This window comes from Pistacia vera, unplaced genomic scaffold (assembly GCF_008641045.1).
Source record: "Pistacia vera cultivar Batoury unplaced genomic scaffold, PisVer_v2 Contig462, whole genome shotgun sequence".
Lineage (NCBI taxonomy): Eukaryota > Viridiplantae > Streptophyta > Magnoliopsida > Sapindales > Anacardiaceae > Pistacia > Pistacia vera.
This window is the reverse complement of record NW_022196293.1, coordinates 515,871-540,493: the sequence shown is the minus strand read 5'-3', so window position 1 is coordinate 540,493 and position 24,623 is coordinate 515,871. Positions and strand designations below refer to the sequence as shown.

The 24,623-nt window shown below is 36.1% G+C and overlaps 3 protein-coding genes across 7 annotated transcripts; 1 reads left to right on the top strand and 2 right to left on the bottom strand.

Moving 5' to 3' along the window:
- Positions 1-5,184: 5,184 nt before the first annotated feature.
- LOC116145573 lies at positions 5,185-6,923 on the bottom strand. Of its 4 annotated transcripts, none has more exons than XM_031431026.1 (3): positions 6,738-6,923; positions 6,469-6,625; positions 5,185-5,490 (listed from the first exon to the last, which is right to left on the bottom strand). In XM_031431026.1, the coding sequence occupies exons 1-2, from the start codon at positions 6,808-6,810 to the stop codon at positions 6,501-6,503; spliced, it is 198 nt and encodes a 65-aa protein (XP_031286886.1). In that variant the 5' UTR covers positions 6,811-6,923; the 3' UTR covers positions 5,185-5,490; positions 6,469-6,500. The 4 variants fall into 4 exon arrangements, with proteins under 4 accessions (XP_031286886.1, XP_031286887.1, XP_031286888.1 ...); XM_031431027.1 differs by having other exon boundaries at positions 5,185-5,479; XM_031431028.1 differs by having other exon boundaries at positions 5,185-5,456.
- A 177-nt stretch (positions 6,924-7,100) lies between these two features.
- On the top strand, positions 7,101-11,256 carry LOC116145490 (alpha-1,3/1,6-mannosyltransferase ALG2). 2 transcript variants are annotated; one of them, XM_031430948.1, is made up of 8 exons: positions 7,101-7,336; positions 7,568-7,684; positions 8,754-8,947; positions 9,026-9,131; positions 9,251-9,398; positions 9,540-9,667; positions 10,501-10,667; positions 10,758-11,256. In XM_031430948.1, exons 1-8 carry the CDS (start codon positions 7,273-7,275, stop codon positions 11,049-11,051), a joined length of 1,218 nt encoding a protein of 405 aa, XP_031286808.1. In that variant the 5' UTR covers positions 7,101-7,272; the 3' UTR covers positions 11,052-11,256. The 2 variants fall into 2 exon arrangements, with proteins under 2 accessions (XP_031286808.1, XP_031286809.1); XM_031430949.1 differs by lacking the exon at positions 7,101-7,336 and adding an exon at positions 8,444-8,471 and having other exon boundaries at positions 7,564-7,684.
- A 7-nt stretch (positions 11,257-11,263) lies between these two features.
- On the bottom strand, positions 11,264-15,768 carry LOC116145492 (ankyrin repeat-containing protein At5g02620-like). Its single transcript, XM_031430950.1, is given in 6 exon segments — positions 11,264-12,111; positions 14,104-14,238; positions 14,240-14,388; positions 14,391-14,680; positions 14,782-14,969; positions 15,085-15,768. Coding segments are annotated over 6 exon segments (2,163 nt in total). The 5' UTR covers positions 15,670-15,768; the 3' UTR covers positions 11,264-11,295.
- Between the last annotated feature and the right edge of the window lie 8,855 nt (positions 15,769-24,623).

Sequence of the window (24,623 nt, the reverse complement as noted above, 5' to 3'; positions counted from 1 at the left end):
TTAATAATAAAACATTTGATGCAAGTGTTTTTTCTTTGATCCGTCTCCATGTTGATTGAGCTTCACACACTAGCATCAAAATTCATCACCATCATCATCATCATAACCATTACCACCATCTACACAAATTTTAGTAAAAAATAAAAATCATAATTTAAAACTTGTAATTTAACTTAAATGTATAGGGATTATAAGCTATTCTTCACAATCTTAGATAGGACCAGATGTTCAACTAAGCTACTGATAGCCATAAAGTAACATACATGTAAAAATTTGCAGCTACAGTTGATAACTGGTAGTGCTTGAAAGTAACATATTGCATTACTATATTAACTCTAACTAGTAAGATACACAAATAAGTAATTAATGAAAACTACAAATGAAGAACAGAGAACAAGATAAAAAAATTAAAAAAAAATTGATAGAATTTTCTGCAGATTACTTCAGTCCGCAAAACTGGTTATCTCCTTGAAGACCAACAGCACACCAGGAGCAGAAAGTCACTCAATTAACCTGATATCAAGGAAACATCAAAAGAAACCACTTCTTAATGTTTTTATCCCAAAAAAGAGAGGAACCCGATGCCATGTGATAATACATATGATAAATAGCAGGGTAAAAAATTCAACATGAGCTATAATCAAGACAATCGTCACTGTGATAATGCATATGATAAATAGCAGGGTAAAAAATTCAACATGAGCTTAAAACATCCCTACACATATAACGCAAAATGCCACTTGAATATGTTAAAATAAATATTCCAGATATCAGTTGACAAATAATGCTACACTCATTTGATACCACATTATGTATTAATAATCAGAGGCATATATGATGCATAAAAATCAAAAGGATGAAGTACACGGTCCATAGACTGCTCGTTTGTTCACAGATCCTATATAGGACTCCTGAATATTTGTAGGATGACATTGCTACAAAAATGAAATTGAAATTATTGATTATTGAAGCTGGATCGAAGAATGTCGTGTTTATTATCTGGATCGAAGAATGGAGCTGTCGTCAACAAATGGAGTTGTCGCCGTCGATTTCCAGCGAGGAACGGAGCTGTCATCGTCGATTTGCGGCGAGGGAGGAAGACGTCGTCGATTTTCGACAAGGGAGGAAGACGTTGTCATCGATTTCAGAGAGTTCAGATGCGATTTGGGTAGGATTTCAGAGAGAAATCTTCGCAGAGAACAGACAATAGAGACGAAGCTGATAAATTTTTGCAGAGAAGAGAGAAGAAGCTAAGAAATTTGCGTAAGAAACTGAGACATTTTTTGTAAGAAACTGAGAAACACTGAAAGAGATGAACTAAATGCGATGAGAAGGCTGCGTGTATTAGGTTTAGGGATTTTTAATTGGACCGGTTTATCAGTTGATCTGGTTGGACCGACAATTCGCTGAAAATATCCGGTTTTTAAACGATTTAATGCAGTCTATTCATTATAACGGTTTCAGGGTTGACTTAAACCAAACACGTGACCGATTCCCAGTCCAACCAGTTGGATCGACTAGTCCGGTCCGGCTTTTAAAACAATGATACAAACTAATTAATTAATATGCCCAAATTTTTACCTCTTCTTATGAAGATAAAAACGTAATCAAACTTCCCTTAGTCTTATCTGCTTATCAATAGAACTACATAAAATATAAAATGACAAATATTAAAGGACATTTCAATTTTCAAGTAACACTTCAAAATTTTGGTCGACACGGTAAGTGATTTGGTAATTAATAAAAAGGGATGTAATATCATTTGAGAAGGGAAATTTGCTGGAATATCTAGCATTAGTTTATTATTTAACTGTCATAATTTTATAGAGACACAAGAACATTACAATCTTCCACCAAGCTCAAAAATACAAATGATGAGCATACCTCCATGTCAACTGCCACCTCCTCCACATCCACCACCCCCACAACCACCAACACCACCACCATCGCCTCCACCATGACCACCCCCATGACCACCCCATGACCTCCTCCATGACCGCCACCATCACCACCACACGCACCTCCAGTTTGGCCACCATCGCCTCCACCTCCACCGTGGCCACAACAGCGTAAGGAAGCCAGAATTTTCAGAAATGCAAAGCAAACCGTCACCACAGGAATATCAATGAGTACAATTTTCCATGGGCTTCTAACTTTCCTTTTATCATATGACAAAGAAATAAAGATGCCTAAATGACATTATTGTTTCTTGACTTCTATTTTGAGTATTCATGAGTGGTTCTCGAGGTTCTATCCCCACTACAAGAAACAAATGAACATTACCTCTCTTTTATGATGTAACATAGAGATATTTTATCAGTGCTAACAAAAAAAGTGGAAAAAAAAAAGCTGAATTATTCCTCATGACATTCGTCTTTGATGATTACTATTGCCATTAATGATGGAATGAAAAGGATAAGGCATGTGAATTTCATGGTCTTAAGTGCATCTGACAAATTTTCTAGCTATATGGANAGGGTAAAAAATTCAACATGAGCTATAATCAAGACAGTCGTCACTGTGATAATGCATATGATAAATAGCAGGGTAAAAAATTCAACATGAGCTTAAAACATTCCTACACATATAACGCAAATGCCACTTGAATGTGTTAAAAAAAATATTCCAGATATCAGTTGACAAATAATGCTACACTCATTTGATACCACATTATGTATTAATCATCAGAGGCATATATGATGCATAAAAATCAAAAGGATGAAGTACACGGTCCATAGACTGCTCGTTTGTTCACAGATCCTATATAGGACCTCCTGAATATTTGTAGAGATGACATTGTTACAAAAATGAAATTGAAATTATTGATTATTGAAGCTAGATCGAAGAATGGCGTGTTTATTATCTGAATCGAAGAATGGAGCTGTCGTCAACGAATGAAGTTGTCGCCGTCGATTTCCAGCGAGGAACGGAGCTATCGTCGTCGATTTCCGGCGAGGGAGGAAGACGTCATCGTCGATTTCATAGAGTTCAGATGCGATTTGGGTGGGATTTCAGAGAGAAATCTTTGCAGAGAACAGACAACAGAGACGAAGCTAATAAATTTTTGCAGAGAAGAGAAGAAGCTAAGAAATTTGCTTAAGAAACTGAGAAAATTTTTGTAAGAAACTGAGAAACACTGAAAGAGATGAACTGAACGCAATGAGAAGGCTGTGTGTATTAAGTTTAGGGATTTTTAATTGGACCGGTTTATCAATCGGTCTGGTTGGACCAATGGTTCGTTGAAAATATCTGGTTTTTAAACGGTTTAACGCAATCCATTGCATTATAACGGTTTCAGGGTTGACTCGAACCGGACACGTGACCGGTTCCCGATCCAACCAGTTGGATCGACCAGTCCAGTCCGGTCCGGTTTTTAAAACAATGATACAAACTAATTAACTAATATGCCCAAATTTTTACCTCTTCTTATGAAGATAAAAACGTAAAACAAACTTCCCTTAGTCTTATCTGCTTATCAATAGAACTACATGACATATAAAATGACAAATATTAAAGGACGTTTCAATTTTCAAGTAACACTTCAAAATTTTGGTCGACACGGTAAGTGATTTGGTAATTAATAAAAAAGGATGTAATATCATTTGAGAAGGGAAATTTGCTGGAATATCTAGCATTAGTTTATTATTTAACTGTCATAATTTTATGGAGACACGAGAACATTACAATCTTCCACCAAGCTCAAAAATACAAATGATGAGCATACCTCCATGTCAACTGCCACCTCCTCCACATCCACCACCCCCACATCCACCAACACCACCACCATCGCCTCCACCATGACCTCCACCATGACCACCCCATGACCTCCTCCATGACCGCCACCATCACCACCACACACACCTCCAGTTTGGCCACCATCGCCTCCACCTCCACCGTGGCCATAACAGCGTAAGGAAGCCAGAATTTTCAGAAATGCAAAGCAAACCGTCACCACAGGAATATCAATGAGTAGAATTTTCCATAGGCTTCTAACTTTCCTTTTATCATATGACAAAGAAATAAAGATGCCTAAATGACATTATTGTTTCTTGACTTCTATTTTGAGTATTCATGAGTGGTTCTCGAGGTTCTATCCCCTCTACAAGAAACAAATGAACATTACCTCTCTTTTATGATGTAACATAGAGATATTTTATCAGTGCTAACAAAAAAAGTGGAAAAAAAAAAGCTGAATTATTCCTCATGACATTTGTCTTTGATGATTACTATTGCGGTATTGCCATTAATGATGGAATGAAAAGGATAAGGCATGTGAATTTCATGGTCTTAAGTGCATCTGACAAATTTTCTAGCTATATGGGTATAGACATCAGTCGATGTGGATTCTCCTCATTGTTCTTTTTCTCCAGAAAGATGAAAGTGAAATGTTATTTGATCCAATAAAAACAATGCTGAAAATTCCAACTAGTTACACTATTTTGCTCTTTCTCTTTTTTTAAGGGTTTTGTTTAAGATAATATCATAGATCTCCCATTACTTTGTTTCAACACACACATATCCATAGTTTTGAAATCTGTTGCAAACCTACTTGAATTGAAAGTTTCTACAAAGTTTGATAGAAATATTTCAGTTCTTGATGAATTTCATGAAGATTTTAGACAAATTTGGGCAGTGTTTATATATACAGAAAGACCATTCTAGGATTTCCTTACAAAATGCAGTTTCTATAAAGACAACAATTTGTCACGGCAGATATCTTTACTCTGAGAAATAGCTACCAATACTCTTTCTTTATGCAAATTATATGTTTTTAAGTCCATACCAAACATTCAATAACCATACCAAAGATTCAATAATCAGCAGTAAATGTGAAGCTGACTTTACATTAAACATATAGAATTTCATCAAAACAGAAGCAAAACATCCAAACATGACTGATATGCATGACAATGGTTTCATTCAATTTATAATCGGTATCATGAAGAAAAACGCTGATGTTAAAACTTTTATTGCGGTTTGTACAAAGGGATTAAATATCCAAACTTAAAATTTCACATTATTACATTTACATAACAAAATTGAATAAAGTAAGATAGCACATTGATATTTATGGTCTTTATGAATTCCTAAATGTGAACTTGGAAAGAATGAAACGGAATATACATGACCATAAATAATTGCATAAACAAAGCGATCCTTGAAGATACTTGCATACCTAGGAAATGAGGTCAAACACAACAAAATGATAAAACTTTATTTTTTTTTCTATCATATTTCGTACATAAAAGTAATAGTCCAACTACTATAGAATATTAAGTAAAATAAAATTAAGAATCTAATACATGGAATAACGGGCTACCAAGAATTGCCCACATCTTAGGGAATAACAGTGCATAATGTATAATGCCAAATCATTCAATTATTCTGGTATTACTTGATGTCAACAGACAATTCCTCCTCTGCTCCACTACAATCATCCCGCTTCCATCTTTGCTCTGCACTGCCACCAGGTTTTTACCTTACCATGGCCTCCAGTGAGTAAACCAAAAGCAAAAGCAAAGTAAGCACTGAGCTAGACAAGATATAGTGGTAGGTCCATTCTTTGTATAGGAAAAGCCCTCCTAGTTCATTAAGGAAATGATCGATTGACTCACTGAAAAATAAATCAGTCCATAAGTGTCATCCTTTTATAGGTGGACACAATGCTTTCTTACACATGACCACCAAACAAAGGATGTTTGGTTAAGAAAGGAAACTATGATTCTTTCTGGTGCCAATGAAAGCATCCCAAATATTTTAAGCAAACTCAAGTTTGTGATAATCACAGTAAAATTTAATACTTCATTACCAAAAAATTGAAGACAAAATCTATTCTGACGTCTATGTTGCCAGTGGTGCATAACAAGTCTTCAATGAATAATCAAGTAACTAACTCCTTGAACAAACAATTCAATTGCAAATCTAAAGTGTGTTTATTATTGGTTAAGTTGTGACAAATGAATTTTTCTAGAAAACTCTTTTCTTTTCACCAATTAGAAATCCAAGTTTCCAGAAGTAGTCACAGTTTCCCTGATTCTATATGTTGACAGTGGTGCATGGCAAGTCTTCAATGAATAATCAAGTAAATAACTTCCTGGGATAACAATTCGATTCCAAATCTTAAGTCAAATATGATATCCAAACAAATCAATATGTGATGGTCTACCAAGTTCAAATTCAATTCCAAATTTAAGCATTTGTATACCAAATAAGAAAAAAAGCAAAGAATTTTGTGGTATCAAATTTAACCAGTGAAGTATTATAGTAATTTAGACGGATTTAAGGAGCTTATCAAGAATAAAATTTGGGGAAATCGTAACCAGAAACTTATTGATTAAAATTACAACAAAGCATGATGACTAAATTGAAAGCTCCATAAACCCTAACATCTCTAAAAGGTATACACTATAAAAATCACTCAAAATACACAATTAAAATGTGAAAATGAATCAAATTCAACATTATTACCATAAAAATTCGAAATTTTATAACAAGATTTATCATTTGACTGCTTTTTGTACCGCATTGGCCGAGCTCTCCGTCAATATATTGCTCTCTTGCTGTTTCTTCTGCAGAGACTTCCGCTCCAGTTCTCGCCACTTGTTGATTGCCGCAGTGCAGATAACTATAAGATTGTTTATTTAATCAGAGTTTATTATAATTTAACTGAAATTATTCAAAGCTATAGAGAATATAAATATATGTCTTTGTGTATCAAATAATCACATGTAACTTACATCCGGCGCCCACGAAATAGAGGAGACGGAGAACCTTTGGACCAGCAGGGCCCGATATCTCTTCTCCGGTCATCTTCGTCCCTGTGAAGTGAAGTTTACTCTCGCTATTTAGTCAAAATGTATCACAGCGTAATTTTCGTGGCGGGTCTTTGGGAGTCGAGAAAAATATGTAGGCGGAAAATGAGAAGTTTACGAAACTACCATAATACCCCTCAAATAGCTCGGTTTCTTTTTTCTTTTTGAAATAAAAAAAATTATTTAAATATTCCAATTTTAAATTAAACTACCATAGTATGGGCGTTTGGGTGTTTTTTTTTTTTTTTTAATTTTTTTTTAAGTATATTATAACTTATTTAACCAAGCATTAACTTTGAAATCGTTTCGTACAAATTTCAAATTGCATAACCTTTACGCTTCAGTAGAGATCATGTCAACTCATTTCCGATGAGTTTTCTGTGCTGTATTCGAACCCATCTAGCTTCCGAGTCCACCTAAACAACGATTAATTGCAAGTCAAAACCCAGCGGCAAAAGCAATGGAGAAGAAGAAATCAAGCAAAAAGCTTAACATCGCCATCATACACCCCGATCTGGGAATCGGTAATTTTGTTTCTAAACCTCCATTGATTATCTTTCTATTCGTTTAATTATTTGTTTTAGTGTTTCTGCTGGGAATAAAATTAGATTAATGGAAATACCCATGTTCAGTTAATTGGATTTTGACCCTCTTAGTTTTGCAATTTTTCTTTAAAGACTGAAGTAGCTCATTAATAATATTTTAGAACCGTGAATTTTGATCTTATTTTCTGGATGTGTTTCAATAATTGATAGGTGGAGCTGAAAGATTAATTGTTGATGCGGCTGTTGAACTTGTTTCCCATGGGCACAATGTTCATGTTTTTACAGCTCACCATGATAGGACTCGGTGTTTTGAGGAAACTCTTGGTGGTCAGTAACTTTCCATTATTTTAACTTTTATGTGATTGATCTGGAAATGCAAATAAGAAACTGAACTTGAGTTAAATTAGAGCTGGGATTATTATCCGTTATCTTCTCTAAAGTATCTCTCGTATGCAATATTTGTGGGTTAATAATCTTGATGTCGTAGGGTTTATGGTTGAGTAAATTAGTGGGCAGAGGATTAATGAAAATGGGTTATTATTAGTTTGTTGTTTTGAAGAAGCTGAATATACTTTTGTTAATTTTTGATGTGATCATTGAATCCTGTTTTTTGCTCGTTTTGTGTCTTATGTGCTATGTATATATGCTTTTGCAAGTTCAAAGTGGATAGTTAGATGCATTAGTTCCTTTTATTAGTTGTATGTGACTCTACTGTTGAATTCTTTATACAGGATAAGGAAAATATGTCTGGCGCTTTGACTAAAAATGTGTTTGAAAAGGCACTGAACCTGAGTTTAATGTTAGTAAATTAGTGTGGTATAAGCTAATTCACACGAGTCATCTAAGAGTAAAATGATAGGATTGGCTGGGAACAAAATTGATTTCAGTATCTTGCTAATTCATTTGAACTAATACTCTGAATTGTAGGATAGTATTTGCTAGTTTTTGGAACTTTTAAAAGTACTGTGCCCATTACACTTAATTCCTAGTTGATTAAGCAGATACTGTAAGTAGTAATTCCTCTCTGTTAATAATAGATTTTGTCCCATTTTGAGCTCAATCTGGATTGCTTTAATTCTATTTCAGGAATTCGTTGTGTTGGATAGTTGTGAAGGTATGTCATGGCTCTTGTTATGTCTCAAATATGTGTACATGGCAGTCCTATTGGCATATATATTTTTCTCTTTTGTTTTGGATGAATAATATATTCTTTACACATCTAGAGAGACGGTAACAGGAATTACTACTGGGTCATGGACATCCTTTTGAAGTTTATTTCTTCCACATCTTGATGCTTTTATTCTGCTTTCCAAATGCTCTCTTTGCTTTTGCCTGTTTTCCTCTGTTATAAACCAAATCATGTGATATACCATGTTTATTTTATTTGGCTCTCCAGGTACCTTTCCAGTTACAGTGTATGGGGATTTCCTACCTCGCCATATTTTCTACCGTCTTCATGCATTATGTGCATATGTGCGATGTATTTTTGTTGCACTTTGTTTGCTTCTCAATTGGTCATCATTTGATGTTATAATAGCAGACCAAGTTTCTGTTGTCGTCCCAATTTTGAAACTTAAAGGGTCAACAAAGGTATTTATTATTTAAAATCAACTCTTATATGCCATTCCTTACACTATAGTTGTTTCATGTATTACACTTCTTTGCCAGGTTTTATTCTATTGTCACTTCCCGGATTTGTTACTGGCTCAACATTCAACTCTTCTGAGGAGGATATATAGGAAACCTATAGACTTTGTTGAAGAAATAACAACTGGTTTGATTCCAGATTCTTGTTTTCTGCTGCTCATGTGAAATATGTTTTGCATTCATATTTTATTTTTCTTTTGCAATATCTATCTATACATCTATTTTACTTGCTTTTCTGAAATGCAGGAATGGCAGATTTGATACTTGTTAATAGTAAATTTACTTCTACTACCTTTGCAAATACTTTCAAGCGTCTTTGTGCACGAGAAATTTTTCCAGCTGTCCTATATCCAGCAGTCAATGTGGATCAGTTTGATGAGCCCCGTTCCAATAAGTAAAAGACATATTCGTATATCACTTTGTGTCTCCTATCATTTTTTTATTCTTAGAAGACTGTGTCAACATGTTATTGATTATGTATTCTTTGCTTGCCACTGTTTGGACTCTAACCTCTTATTTGCTCCCTTTGGTGTAGGTTGAATTTTCTCTCTGTTAACCGATTTGAAAGAAAAAAGAATATTGATTTAGCACTTTCAGCTTTTGTCATGCTTCAAAACCTTGAAGGGGATCATAAAATACCTGATGTTACATTGACCATTGCAGGCAAGTCTTTCTCTTTTATGATTTGGCAGATATCTCATACTGACTATTGGCCATGTCAGTGTGCTGAGATATTTCACTTGGGTAGTGTATGTCCATGTAACTCAGATATTTGTGCTAGAGTGGTGATAACTTTTAATCTGACCATTGTCTTGGTGACCTGTCAGAAACATGTGCGGAAAGTTTGTCCGGGAATGAAGTTTCTATGACGTGTTTTTGATCCATCATTGTTTTGCACTTGGAATATTTCATTTAGTTAACATCGGACAGACTTTGTGTCTTAGCTTACTCTCTTAGAAATATTTCCCTATTAATTTTGACTGCATGTTAAACGTTTATAAATATATGGCAGCATGGGTCTCTTCTGGAAACTGGACTCCTTGCTCAGAATTTTATCCTGAATAACTTGGAGTTGGCTGTAATGCTGCATGTCAGAGTAAAAAGTGATCTTGGTGGCCGAAGTCGGTGATAAGTGGAAGGGGATTTTGGTTATGGTTTGTTGTATGCAAATAACTCACTTTTCTGTTCATAGTTAAAAAAAAGGGGAGAAAATGAGGCATAATATCATCTATAACTGGAATAGTCTTTACGAACAATGGCTTGGTAAAGTTTATAGCTGCATGGTGAAATAGTGAAATGGAATTCCTTTATGAAACTCTTGGTGGCCTTTAACATGGAATTGGAGGAACTCAATTATTTGCAGCCGGGAAAGCAAAATAGCGTGCTAAGCTATGTGCTACATATACATGAAGGCAACATTATTGCTGATGTGAGAGCAAAAAACTGGCATGGCTTCTGGATTTACAGAGTAATTGACCTCTCTCTCTCTTTTGCAGGTGGGTATGATGAACGCTTGAGGGAGAATGTTGAGTACTTGGAGGAGCTTAAACGCTTTGCAGTAAACAATAAAGTGGCAGATCGGGTTAACTTTGTTACATCTTGCTTGACAGCTGAAAGAAATGCTCTTCTCTCCGAATGCCTGTGTGTCCTTTATACACCTCAGGTGTAGTTTTGTCCAGCATTATGTTTGCAATTCATTAATATTAGATTAAATGGGGAAGGGAATTTTAAATCAAATGTTTAATGATTGTAGGATGAACACTTTGGCATTGTTCCATTGGAGGCAATGGCATCTCACAAACCTGTAATTGCATGCAACAGTGGGGGCCCTGTGGAGACGATTAAGAATGGGGTTACTGGATTCCTTTGCAACCCTACTCCCCAAGCATTTGCTTTGGCAATGGGTTCACTCATCAAGGATCCACAATTGGCCAAGACAATGGGTGAAGAGGCCCGGAGGCATGTCACAGAGAATTTTTCTACAAAGACTTTTGGCCAGCGTCTGAACCGATTCATCATTGATATTGTTGGGAGTAAGGAAGACTGAGAATGATTAACATGTATGATACAATGATAGTCATTAAATTATAGGCATAGGCTTTTTTACAGATAATTTTTGAAAATCTGGCTACAGAACGCACTATATCATTGACAGTGTTTCTTTTTTGGAAGTTGTTTGAAGATTCATCACACAACAAAATGTCAAATGTAAAACAGCTTACAAGTTTTACGTTATAAGCTCATAGACTTAACTTTGATGTATCATTATACTGCAGCAAAACACACTTCTTTTACTCTCTTTCAACCGTGCTGTGGCATTGCATCTCATTGTAAAAGCTTCTGTAGTGTTTGAAAATGGAGCGCATAGCTTGCACTGACAAATTTTTCCTTTTACAACGAAGGAGGATGTTCAAGGGAAGATGAGAGAAACTCAAAGCCGGAAACAGCACTCCAAACAAAATCAAAAGCGAAATGTCCGATCGGGCTGCTATTAATAGCAGAAAGCAGATCACATATACCAGTTTTAAATTGTGTCGTGGGAGGTGAAAATGAATGGTTAGCATTGATGTATAGAAGGCTAGACCATTGCAATACATGAAAATTTGGGCAGCCGAAGACTTGAGAATCTCTGGGAACAAGAAAAAGTCGGGTAAGAATGGGTTTCCGTCCGTTGTGGTTCCATTGGTGGCCGTGGCATTGGCGACGGTCAATTCTTTAGGTTTTGTGTCCGTATCTTCAGGAGGAGCAAGCGCAACTTGGTAGGTTGCTGTTGCAATGAGAACAGCTACCACAAGTACTATATTGCGAATTTCATTTGTCGTACTCTTTTTCCTGCGATAATAGAACCGTGCCAACTCATGAAAAAATCTGCGACAATAGAACCATGACGTGCACCCAGGTGGTCTTGGTTCCTTGATGGTATCCCTCAGGTAATCCACAATTTTCTTTCTAGAAAATGATGACACTTCCAGAGAGCTACATTTATGCAACACTTCTTCAAGTTCAGGATGGCTTTGAATTTTATACTTTAACATGTCGAAGGCCGTCAAACCCGCTGAATTCTTGACATCTATTATTTGAACTCTATTGATTAGAAGCTTCACAATCTGCATATAAAACAATAAAATTTTTACTTCAAGTAAAACCAGAATCAGCTTATAAAACATTACAGACATCCATGGCCGCTCGATATATTCTACTGGCAACCCTATGCACAACGAGAACTGTCCCGTGTCCATCCTACAAGGTTTGTCTACAAGGTTTTTCTAGACATACCCAATAGACATCTATGGCGGCTTAATAGACCCAGTTGGAAGGATTTCATAGGTCGTCCCATTCGGTGGCAGATCAGGATTTTTACTGTCAGTTCGGCCTTGTTTGTCAAACAATTAATAAAAACTTTAAAAAATTACTAAATTTAAAATTTTTTTTTTTTTTTTAAAAACCTAGAAGAAAAGAATGTAATAACATAATACTTTTTTACTTAAATAAATATATGAGAAGCAAAATTTTAAGTAAATGTATTGAGTAAATTTTGAGCAAAATCTTCTTTTAATTTAATTTTTTTAATTTTTGGTTTTCAAATATTATAATATAAATTTTCATGACCTTGATCAGACATAGTCTAAGCTAAAGTCAACTACAATTTAAATTAAGTCAATATTACGTTGATTTTTAATATGAATTAACAAAAAAATAGAGAATTTTCTTGGTACAAACATAGATAGTAACTCAAATTTCTTTAATAATTTTGAACAGCTAAACCGTGATGTTTAAAATGTAAGAAAATGGTAATGGTGGGCGAAGAATAATGTCCTTTAAAATATAGTTAAAGTTTTAATTTGGGAAAATAAGTTCATTCTTAGACACAAAACACAAAATAAACTTATAATATTCATGTCTTTTTCTCTCAAATTAGGATAAAAAACCTAAAAAAAAAAAAAAAGCATAATTCAACCCTAAAATAAAATAAATTGAAATGAGCAATACACATATCTAAAACTGATAAAACAAAAAACGAAGCTAATTGTGGCACCTTGAGTAATGAAAGCTTCAACAATTTTAGTCTTCAAAAGTTTTAAGAGCAAATAACATGAGAAAGACAAAGAGAGAATGAGAGAGTAAAGAATTTTAGGAATAAAATCATAAAAAGCAGATGAAAACGTGGAGAAAAAGAGTGGAGAAAGATGATGTAAGCTTGGAATATATATATTAATAACAAGTTTTTTTTGTGGACTTAGATATTGATATAATAGTTCTTATTTATTTTAAATATGAGGGTGGGCTTGAGTATATATATTAATAACATTTTTTTGTGGGTTTATATATTAATAAATTTTTTTTTTTTTTTAAATCCGAGGGTAGGTTGAGCCTCAAAGGGGCTTGATCCATACTTGGCCCCATTTATGACAAGGAATGTCCCAAGCGGGTATTAATCCCACGAGATTTGTCTAGATATGCCCAATAGACATCCTTGTCAGCTTGATCTACCTAGTTGGCAAGATTTGATAGGTCATCTCATCCACGACCAAGGCCATCCCAAGTGAGTGCCATCCCACGAGGTTTTGCCTAGTGTCACGGATCCCACATCAGAAACACATTGAAGAGGTTTTGCGCTTAAAAAGAGAGAGAGAGAGAGAGAGAGAGTTAAAAAGAGAGAGAGAGAGAGAGAGAGAGAGAGTTTCCTCCACCTAATGAGTTAGCCTTTTGAGTGTGAAATTTCCAGCTCGTGATAGTAGTATCAAAGTAAACCCGATCCATCTTTTGATGGGCGTAACAAGATTGGGTGTGGGAGAATATCACGGATTCTACATCACGCATTGGGAAGGTCTTAAGTTTTAAAAAAGAATGTCACGGATCCCACATCACATCAGAAGAGCATTGGAGACGTATTGGGCTTAGAAGAGGAGTCTCTCCACCTAATGTGTTAGCCATTTAGGTGTAAAACTCTAACCCTTTAACACTAGTTATTCCCAATAGACATTCAAAATGGCTTAAAACTATCTTGTGGTTATTAACTTGTTAGCCAAATCATTATATATATATATATGAGATTCAATTAAATATACAAATTAGAACCGAAGAGATCAGAAACTTGCCTGGAGATGACCTCTAGAAATTGCAATATGCAATAAATTTTCACCTTTGTCGTTGGTCCATCCCAGTATTTCGTCACTGCCCATGCAGTGAAGCCATCGTAGCAGGATTTCAGGGGCTTCCAGTTTGTCATTTTTTTACAGCAAGATGCAGAGCATTTTCTCTTCGAATTGTCACATCTCGAATAGACTCTGGGCAATCTGCAAGAAATTCAAACAGAATTTCCACCATTCCTTTCTCAGCCACATAATGCAAAGGGGTTTTACCTTCCCTTCCTTGGACACGAGCAAATTTCTATCAACATCTAGTAGTCGAAGCACCATCTGGGTTTGTTCATATTGCAAAGCAAGATGCATAGGGGTAAATCCATGTTTGTTTAGCTTTCTAGCGAATGATGGCTTTAACCTCATAATCTCTAAGGCAAACTGAATATGACCTGCAGATGCTGCCATGTGCAGAGGAGTATCAACAAATGGTACCTCATCTATATGCTCCAGAAGATATACATCCTCCGATATTAATGCATATAGGGCATCCAAATCTCCCTGTTCAGTAGCCTTCTTCAACCTCTGATCCTTACTGAGGAATAATTATTAAGTAGCTAAATCAAATCATTTCGGAGATAAGATGTCGAAGCACTCCAAACAACAACAGAAAATGCATAAAATGAAACGTTTTACCTTGCGGTACGTGCAAAGGGATCAATACTAGGAAGAAAATAAGCTTCGGATGCTCCAGCACTGCGTAGCATTTCCTCCAACTCAGCGTTTCCTGGAGGAGTTTGAGCAAGGAAGATATCTAAAGCTGTTAAGCCATCCGAATTTTTGGCATTAACATCTACTTCGCCCTTTAATAAACACCGTACAGCCTGCTTAATGGATAAACGAATAATTGATCCATCCACTATGAATTTTTTTATTTTGATTAATGTCAAAATAATCATTTATAGAAATTTTTTAAAGCATATTTATGCGCTAGCTTACCTGAGGTTGATTTTGGTATATTGCTAGATGTAATACAGTGTTTCCATACTTCTCCTTCCAATTTAGGATTCTTTTATTCCAGAAACGATTATCTTCATGTTTAATCCCCTCAAGCGATTTGACCTGAACTTCAAAAGCTTCAAACTCATTGTTTTTCAACGCTATATGCAGAGCAGTCTCACTTCTTACAGTCACGTCTTCGAAAGATTTTGGGCAAACTGATAAGACACCGGCCAAGAGATGAACGTCTCCTTTCTCGGCTGCAAAATGCAGAGGTGTTAAACCTTCTCTTCCTTTAACACGAACAAGATCAGCATCAACAGCAAGTAGGTGAAAAACTGTTTCGGTTTGCCCATTTTGTAAAGCAAGGTGCAAGGGGCTGAACCCTTCTTGGTTTAGCTTTCTACCAAATGATGGCTTTAACATCATGACCTCAATGGCAAATTCAATATCCCCGTTAGATGCAGCAACATGTAAAGGCGTAGTAACAAAAGGTATCTCATCAATCCTCTGCAAAATAGATGGATCTCTTTGAATTAGTTCATACAAGGTGTTTGTATCTCTCGCTTCCAGAGCAGCCTCCATCTTGGAAACACAATACCATGTTGACTCCTCCTGAAGATTGGGGAAGATTAATTGAATCTACAGAAGACCGGCTGATCAGCAAGACGGTAAGACAACAGAAAAAAGGGGGTGGCAAAGTCAAGGTCAATCGAATTAATTAACATTTTAAAGAAGACATAATAATTGCACTTTTTAAAAAGTATGCTAGTGTTGCTAACAACTCATATTCTAAAATATAAGAAATTATTGTCGCAAACCGCAACCAATGGACAAACCTCACTTGTAATGCTCAGGAAAATTGATGGACATAAAATCACAACTTATTATAATATAAATATGTGTAGGTGTTGTAGTGTCACTTCCTTCTTGTTAAATAAGAAATACGTGTACATATTTAAGATTAAGTGTTTTGGGAGAATAATTTAATGAGTTTTCATGAAAGGGGATAGATTATATCTTACAATAGCCAGACTCTTACCTAAATGTGTACCTAGTTGTAAATACGAGTATGAAAATTTTATAAGTATGATACAGTAAATGATAAAAAATATGTTTATAAAAATTTAATTATAAAATTCGGATATGAAAAAAATAGAGTACAAGTTTATTACGACTATTGTCAATAATACGTTTTGAAAAATATGACTATATCAATCCTATTTTTAAAATTTTTTATGAACTACCTGATTTAAATCAATATAACATTTCAAATGTAAAGTGTTCAATTAACCAATAACCATTAAAATTTTTAGTTATTAGGCAGTGGGTATACCGTATACATAGCCTAACCATTTCTAAAAAGCTAACACTTTAAGTTTTATAAATTAAAACTTGTATAAAAAAAACTATTATAATCATTTCATTTTTACCCATACAATATAAAACAACAAAATTAAATGAAATATTATGCTAAAAGGGATACCAAATAGCAAATATAACTCTCACAAGTATTTTATCAAACATGTTTCAAACTGGTTTATAAGGGGGTAAGAGAATTAGAGGGACAGGGCGGCCAGAAATTCTGGTACTAAGGGGATGTTTGTCTGAGCTTATGAAAATTAGCTTATAAGCAACAAGTACTTATAAGCTAATTTTAGCTTATAAGCATTTGAAATTTTAAGCAATTACGTGTTTGGTTAAAGTACTTATAAGTGACTGATAAGTAGTTGACGTGTTTGGTAAAATGTGACTTATAAGTACATTTTATTATAAAATGACTAAAAAGGGTACTACATTAAACAAGGATATACTATGAAATTTTAAAATTAAACAAGGATAATGTGGTAATATACTTGGTCAAACTAGCTTATAAGCAGAGTGCTTATAAGCCAAAAAAAAAAGTACCTCCTCTCCAACTTATTTTTTTTTTTCTTATAAGCTCAAAAAAATTATAAACAAACAGATTAGCTTAATTTTAGAGCTTGTAAATAAGTTTGACCAGCTTATAGGCTTGGACAAATATCCTAGAAGTAAGAACTTCACATAATTTTCAAACTAAATATTTATGTTGTTCTTGCGCTGTGAAAAATCGTAACTACATATTCCTTATGGTGATGTCAGTTTTTGGGAGCTTCAATCAAATTGTACTTGGGCTGTAACGCAATTGGTTGGGCCTTAAGGATAAGTTGTGGGCTGATGTGTTGCTCTTCTTCCATGGATTGGGTATCTGTACCTGAAAAATGAACAAAAACAAATCTTAACCAAGGGGCATCAGGTAAATATAATTAAAGGAAAAGAGAGTTAACATTTTCAAATAAAAAAGAAGGGTGTTTACTGATAAAGATGGGGCTCCACATGGTAAATATAACTAGAGGAAAAGGCAGTTTCAAATAAAATAGTCTTAGAGCCTTGCCAAAATTAAGAATATATATCCTCGAGCATTGTGTCTTCTTTCTATCACGCGCATGTGATTATATTCTTATTTTTTTTTTTCTCCTTTTAGGGCGAGACCACCTTGCCATATGGGATCCATTATCCATATATAAATACTCCAATTATATCCTACACCTACACTATTGGCTACGTATAAATTAAAGCATGAATTTGGAAGCATTCAAGAAATGAGTGTGGTGAACGAGAACCCAACATATGCCATTAGAATACAAATATATCTAAATCTGGTTTAAATTAAATAGTTGTGGAAGGTACCAACTTTCAAAAGGATTGAAATGCCAGCGCAGAGAGGCCATATATATATATATATATATATGATCAAAGTCAGTTTCACGGGTTTCTTTAGAAAATCAAGAGACAAGGACAGCCATTGAATGTTTGAAAGCTAGTAATTGAGATTGATTTATTAGGTGAGCTGAGCTTTTTAATTAAGGCTAATAAAAAATAGCAATGAAAGATTCTTCAGCAATCAATCTCGTTTGAATATTAAAATTTTTACATTTTAATTGATTGATAATTATTTTTTTAATTCATTGTCAATTGTTTATTAATACTGTTTCTTGATCTAATTTATATCTAGCTTTTCTTCTTATCCTCTACAAGAAAGCTCATTTGTTCAAACCAAGTATTGATGCTTGATTTTGACACTAACTATTGACACATGCAAAGTGCTAAGTAGTCTTAAAAATTACACGTGAACTGGAAATAAAATAAATAGAAGGGAGACGATTTTTAAAGTGATTCGGATGCTCAAAGCAAATCCTACGTCCATTATCTTTTTATAAATGAAAGATTACAATTAGGTCACAAATAGCGATCAGAGAAATAGAAATACAGAGAGGGAGAGTGAGTGTTTGTGTTATCAAAGTCAAGATCCTGAAAAATGAGAGGGGAACTCTCAATTTATAGTAAGAGGTTTCTGGGTAATGATTGCGGGTCTACCAGCGAGCAGGTGCCGTACAGTTCCTACCCTACTTCCCATTGGCCAGTTGCACAGAAGATATCCCTACATCGCGCAGAGCTTGGATAGGTGGGTGACTCTTAGCCTTACTCCTTATGTTCTTGGACGACATGACAACATATAGACGACACAATGCCTTCTTGAACTTTGATTGGTCCTCTTTGACGTAAGTCTGCGTCAGTCCTAATTTTTTAGGCATAACAGAAGCCCTCCAGTTCTTAAGGTTTAAGGCTTAAACTTTAAGAACTTCATGATTATGCCATTATTTGACTCATCCCAAGGATCGCTTACTCGAGTTGCAAGTGGAGAACGGCTAAAATAGCACGAAATTCACGATTTTACTTGACCAGCGAGTGGAGGTTGCGATGTGAGCTTGGCGAACTTCACAAGCGACCTAAGATGATTGTCCCCTAAAGGTTCAGCGACCTGGGGTCGGATCCTGCTCAGTGCTATATGCAAAATATCAAAAACCCCCTATTCTTTAATATTATATCAATTTAGTCCCGATTCCTAGTTCCGGTTTCGGTTCCTTGGATTTGGAATCGGAACCGAAATTGCACACTATTGGTTCAAATTTTTTGGAACTCGAACCTATCTTGTTACGACAGGTTCCAGATAGGAACCGGAACCAACACCCGAGTACCTATCGGTTCCGGTTCTACCCTAAAATTTTGCTCGCACCTAACCAACATCATTGGTAATTTTGAAAATGAATATAGAATATTAAAGTAAAATAAGAATAATATAATCCATCCTTTAGCGCAACTAAGAATATTCTCTCCGACATTTTTTTCTATTTAACTAATTATTGTCATAATCGCTATATTTTAAAACACAATCTATACGATAAAATTTATTAAATTAATATATATTAATAATATTTTACAATTCGGATCCAATGATGTATATGCATGATTTTGACTAAAAAATTATTTATATACGATAGTTCTTTAGTCAGGGCATCATATCCTAATACAATTTTATTAGGATCATGCACAGATACGTTGGATTTGGATTGTAAAACATCGTTTTAGCCAAATGTGATAAATCCAATGGTAGATAATTATGATCTTGACAAAAGTTATATCACGAAGTCTTNGCCACCCTCCGTCAATGGATAGCAAACAGAAGACCATGCAACCTTAGCACTAGAATGGGACAGAGAAGTACCCTTCCAAAGAAATGAGGCCAAAATACTCTCAATCCGTCTAACTGTAGCTGCCGGCAAAAGAAACATGGAGGACCAATAAACCTGTATGGAGAAAAGTACCGACTTTATCAACTGTAGTCGGCCTGCATAGGTCAAAGATGTTGACGTCCATAGCCTAAACCGAGAGAGAATTCGCTCCAACAGAGGCCTACAATCAGAGTGTCGAAGGCGGGTAGAGATTAGAGGAACCCCTAGATATCTTACCCTAAAAATCGCTAATTTCACTAACCCTAAAAATCAAAGTCAGCAACTAGACACTTATTCTTATCGGTACTTGAGAATTTTCATATATTTATATATTAAATGGATTATTATATACTTTACATTCCTTCATGAAATTACCAAACAATAATATAAGTAATTGTTAAGATTGTTGTAACCCCTATACTTGTAAAAATGACACCGCAAGATATTTTGTGTTTTTCGACTACATATATTTTGATATAGACAAATTTCGTCATAAACCAATCCGACATGAACGTAATAAAAGAAATGGGATTATTTTTGTGTTAAACAACAATGGCATAATAAAAGAAATGGGGTTATTTTTTATTTTTATTTTTTTTGTTAAACAATAACAGTGTTGTTACGCAAAAACACAACAGCCAGAGATGCCCAATCGATCACGATGGGATTGGACATGATGTATGAGTGATTAAGAATAACAACTTGAAATGAATTAGAAAATCCATAATGGGATAACAAATGAGGTTTTTAAAGTGGTTCAGCTAGTATAAATCAAGCCTATGTTCATTGCTATATTATTGCTTTGTATTTGTTTTACACACAGCGTGATTTCAAGAGAAACACACAAAAGCGAGGTTCAACCTCTCTAAGTGGGTTTCTTATTCTATGTGTGAATGATCGAACCCCCAAAATAGAGGTGGAATCTCTCTTTTATACACTATCTAACAATGGTTGGGAGTTATTGTTGCATGGTGGATTACACGCATAATCCCTAGTAATCCGAATCTGAGTCAGCCCCTCTCATGTTTAGGTCTGAACACTCATACTTAATATTGATAGACTTATTGGTAAAATCAGCTACCGTGAGGGCGACACATGGGGTGATTTTAGCCATTAAATCTTAGCGTAGTACAAGGACAAATGGCACGAATCTAATCGTCCAAAAGATATGCGCAACAAACGGCATAAAAAATTTCTGAAATTTTGTCTTCTTTAAGATTTATTTAATCCTCCGACTATTTGCTTTTAAGCTGCAGCTAACATGTTGCAATTGTCATCTTATCAACCACCTAGTTTGTTTGATTGTGGCATGTGGGTTGCCACAAAAATGGCCCACGCAATTTTGGTAAACCAAACCTCAAAATTTGCACCCCATTTGTACACATAAAACAGTAACATTAATAAATTATTTGCAAAAAAATTAGTGATAAGATTTTACAATTTATTGATAATTAGTAATATTAAATATATATAAACTAAATGGTGAGTTTTAATCCATGTAATCAATCACATGGTGGAGAAGTTGACCGCTAGAATCAAAGCATGTTTATAACAAAACACAATATCTTTTTCTGATGAAGAAAATTAATACTTACGCAAATTCAGTTGATTTGAAGGAACCAAGCCAGCTATGTGTTTTCTGGACCATTAATTGCCCATTAATTTTACTTAACTACTTATATTAATATTAATTGTATCAAAGTCTACAAAAGATTTCCCTGTCTCCAAAGGAAATGCCTATTATTTGTCCACCCACTTTTTAAGTCACTTATATGCCCATGTAATAAATTCATGTCATAAAATAATATCAAGTATAACAAATTATTATACCTAAAAAATCAGGACTGATGTAGACTCACATGAGCAAGGATTAATCAGAGTTCAGGAAGATATTGTATCGTCCAGGCACTGTCATGTCGTCCAAGAACAGGAGGAGTAAGGTTGTCATCAACTTGACAGGTAAGGGTATGGCTAGTGAATGGCTGGGAGTCATCCACTTGCCCGATCCCTACACAATTTAAGGATACCTACTGCATAGCCAGCCAATAGGAAGCAAGGTAGGAACTGTACGGTACCTGCCCATTGACAGACCCGCAATCATTGCCCAGAAATCTCTTGCTATAAATAGGGAGCTCCCCTCTCTTCATCTGGATTTGGGTTCTGATAATATAAACTCTCTCTCCCTTTCTGTATTTCTTTTTTGATTGCTACTTGCGACCTGATTGTAACCTTCCTTCTATAAAAAGACAGTGGATGTATGATTTGCTTTGAGTATTCGAATCACTTTAAAAACCGTCTTCCTTTATTTATTTATTTTCATTCACAGTTCATGTGTAATTCCTGAGTCTACTTAGCACTTTGCATGTGCGAATAGTTGGTGTCAAAATCCAGCATCAACCATTTGGTTCTAGAAGAAGGGCCTGATTTAGTATCCGCTCTTCATCAAAAATCTCTTATCAATCAATTCTGTTCGATAGCAAATGGCTCGCGGTTTCGAAGCCGAGTTTGCTAGCCCTAGCAACGAGGAGATCCCCTGGGTATAGGATGACACTTCTCTCGAAGTGCCCCTGATTCAGCATAGTGTTGCGGCGGACATTCCATCGAGCTTAGAGCTCGACTCAGCTGTAATGGATTACCTGGAGAGGTTCAACAATAATCTCCAAACGATTAACCAAAGGTTAGACAGTTTGGACCAGGTCATACCATCTAAGTCTGACAAGGCGATGATATCGCCAAAAACACTTGTAGATTGCGCTAAAGTGCAAAAACGGGCAAATGCCCATGCTGCGTGCATTATAGTGCGGAAAGGCAAGGGAAAGCAGGTGGCAAATAGTGGGTCGAAGGGCTCCAAGGGACCAGCAAATACCGATCGTGAAACAAGTAAAATACCTATGGCTTGACGATTTGTCGCATCATGAACCATCCCAAGCCATATCGCATAGGCACCCCCACAAGAGTGCAAGGGAGGGAAACCCCCAACAAATGCGGGTTGGTTTTGACCATCGTAGAGGTCGGGCTAACTCGCCGAACCTTTCATTGCCTTCACATGGCTCTAGTCAACATGTGTCAAGATATGTCGGAGCCTCTAGCCGAGGCGAGAAAGAGTCTGATCTGTGGTTTTTCCTCAATCGTAATCGTGAGGGTCGAACCTATGTTACAGAAAGTGATCCCAGATAGCTGCGCTACCTCAGATTGAGGAGTTACAGCGAGCTTTGGATCAACTTAGAGCTCAACAAAATGAGCGTAGGCACGTCGCTGAGGCATCTCCCTTCTTCTCAACAGTGTTAGCTGCTCTTCTCCTATTAAGATTTAGAAGGCCCGATATGCTAGCATTTGGTGGGAATTCTGATCTGCAGAATCACGTCTATGAGTTTAACAACCTTGTAAAGCTTCACCAAGTTTCCAACTTAGTGTCGCTGTTCGGTAGTGACCCTGACTGCCCATACCAAGCACTAGTTTAGATCGCTTCCGCTAGGATCTATTAACTCGTGGTAGCAGATGAGCTCGTTATTCTTGAGACACTTCCGAGTAGATAGGAAGTTTTCAATGCTGCTGAGCTATCTGAGTAATATACGGCAAGAGAAGAATGAATCCCTCCAGTCCTACATTGATAGGTTCCACAGGGAGCTGCACAAGGTGGCTAATATCTGTTCGGACTCTCATTATTACAAGAGTTCCCCGCAGACTGACCTGTGGAAAAAGCTGTAATCCGAGGACGACATTTTCCTCACCCGCTTCTATGATCTTACGGAGAAGTACCTCTAAATCGATAATTTTGTGACCGCTCTCAATCGCAATGACCCTGGTCCTTCGACCAGTGCTCTTGACCAGGGGGATAATAGTAGAAGAGCTAATCACATATAGGCTAATGACGATCAGTGGAGAGGAAAGAAGCAACGATTTGAGCTTAAGAAATCCTTTGCCCAAGTTCTTCATCGCAATCGCGACAATAATCAGTATACTTTTTTGAACACATCAGTATCGGCTATTCTAGATAAGTCAGAAGAAGCCAGCTTACTCGGAGAGCCGATGCCCATGAGCAATCCCGCTTGAGTGAGAAACTGTAAGAAATATTGCCACTATCATCGAGATAATAGGCACCACACCGATAAGTGTTGGGCTCTCAAGCAAGCAATTGAAGACCTCATCAAGCAGTGGCACTTCAAGGAGTATATTGATGGTCTGACTCCCGTTCGGGAGAGAGATCAAGAAGAACAAGGGAAAAAGTGCCATGATCGTAAGGATCTCTAGTGTGTGGGGATCATCTTTGGAGGACCACACCTCGCGGGGAATTCTCGAGATGCTCAAGAAAGGCACGATCGAGAAGCTCGTCATAACCCCATGAGTATGATGATCATGGCGCCGCAACCCGCTAAGGTTCACAGAGAAGAAGAGATTACCTTCTCAGAGAAAGATGCGATGTGATTGCATCATTCCTATAAGGATGCACTCGTCATCGCGCTTGAAATAGGTCAGTGCAAAGTCCACAAAATGCTGGTGGACAATGGTAGCGCTATGAACATCCTATTTCAGCAAGCTTTCGAAAAATGCAATTAGATAAGGCAGATCTGAAGCCTGCCTTTATCCTTTTGTACAATTTTACTAGGATCATCTGATTCCTAGGGGAACGATCGCACTTCCTATCACTTTGGGTGAGACCAACGAAGTGACCAATATGATGGAGTTCTTGGTAGTAGATTGTCTATCCGCCTTTAACGGCATTCTGGGATGACCTCTACTATGAACCTTCAAGGTCGACACCTCTATCTATCATCTAAAGATGAAGTTTCTCACACCAATGGGGTGCAGAGAAATGAAAAGGCCTCATAGCGAATCTTGCGACTGCTATGTAAGGGCAGTGCAGATGGCGTGCAAAGGGAATAGAAAGCCGGTGGGCATTCTCAAGTAGGCAATGACGATCAGCAAGACTGAACCATAGCCAGG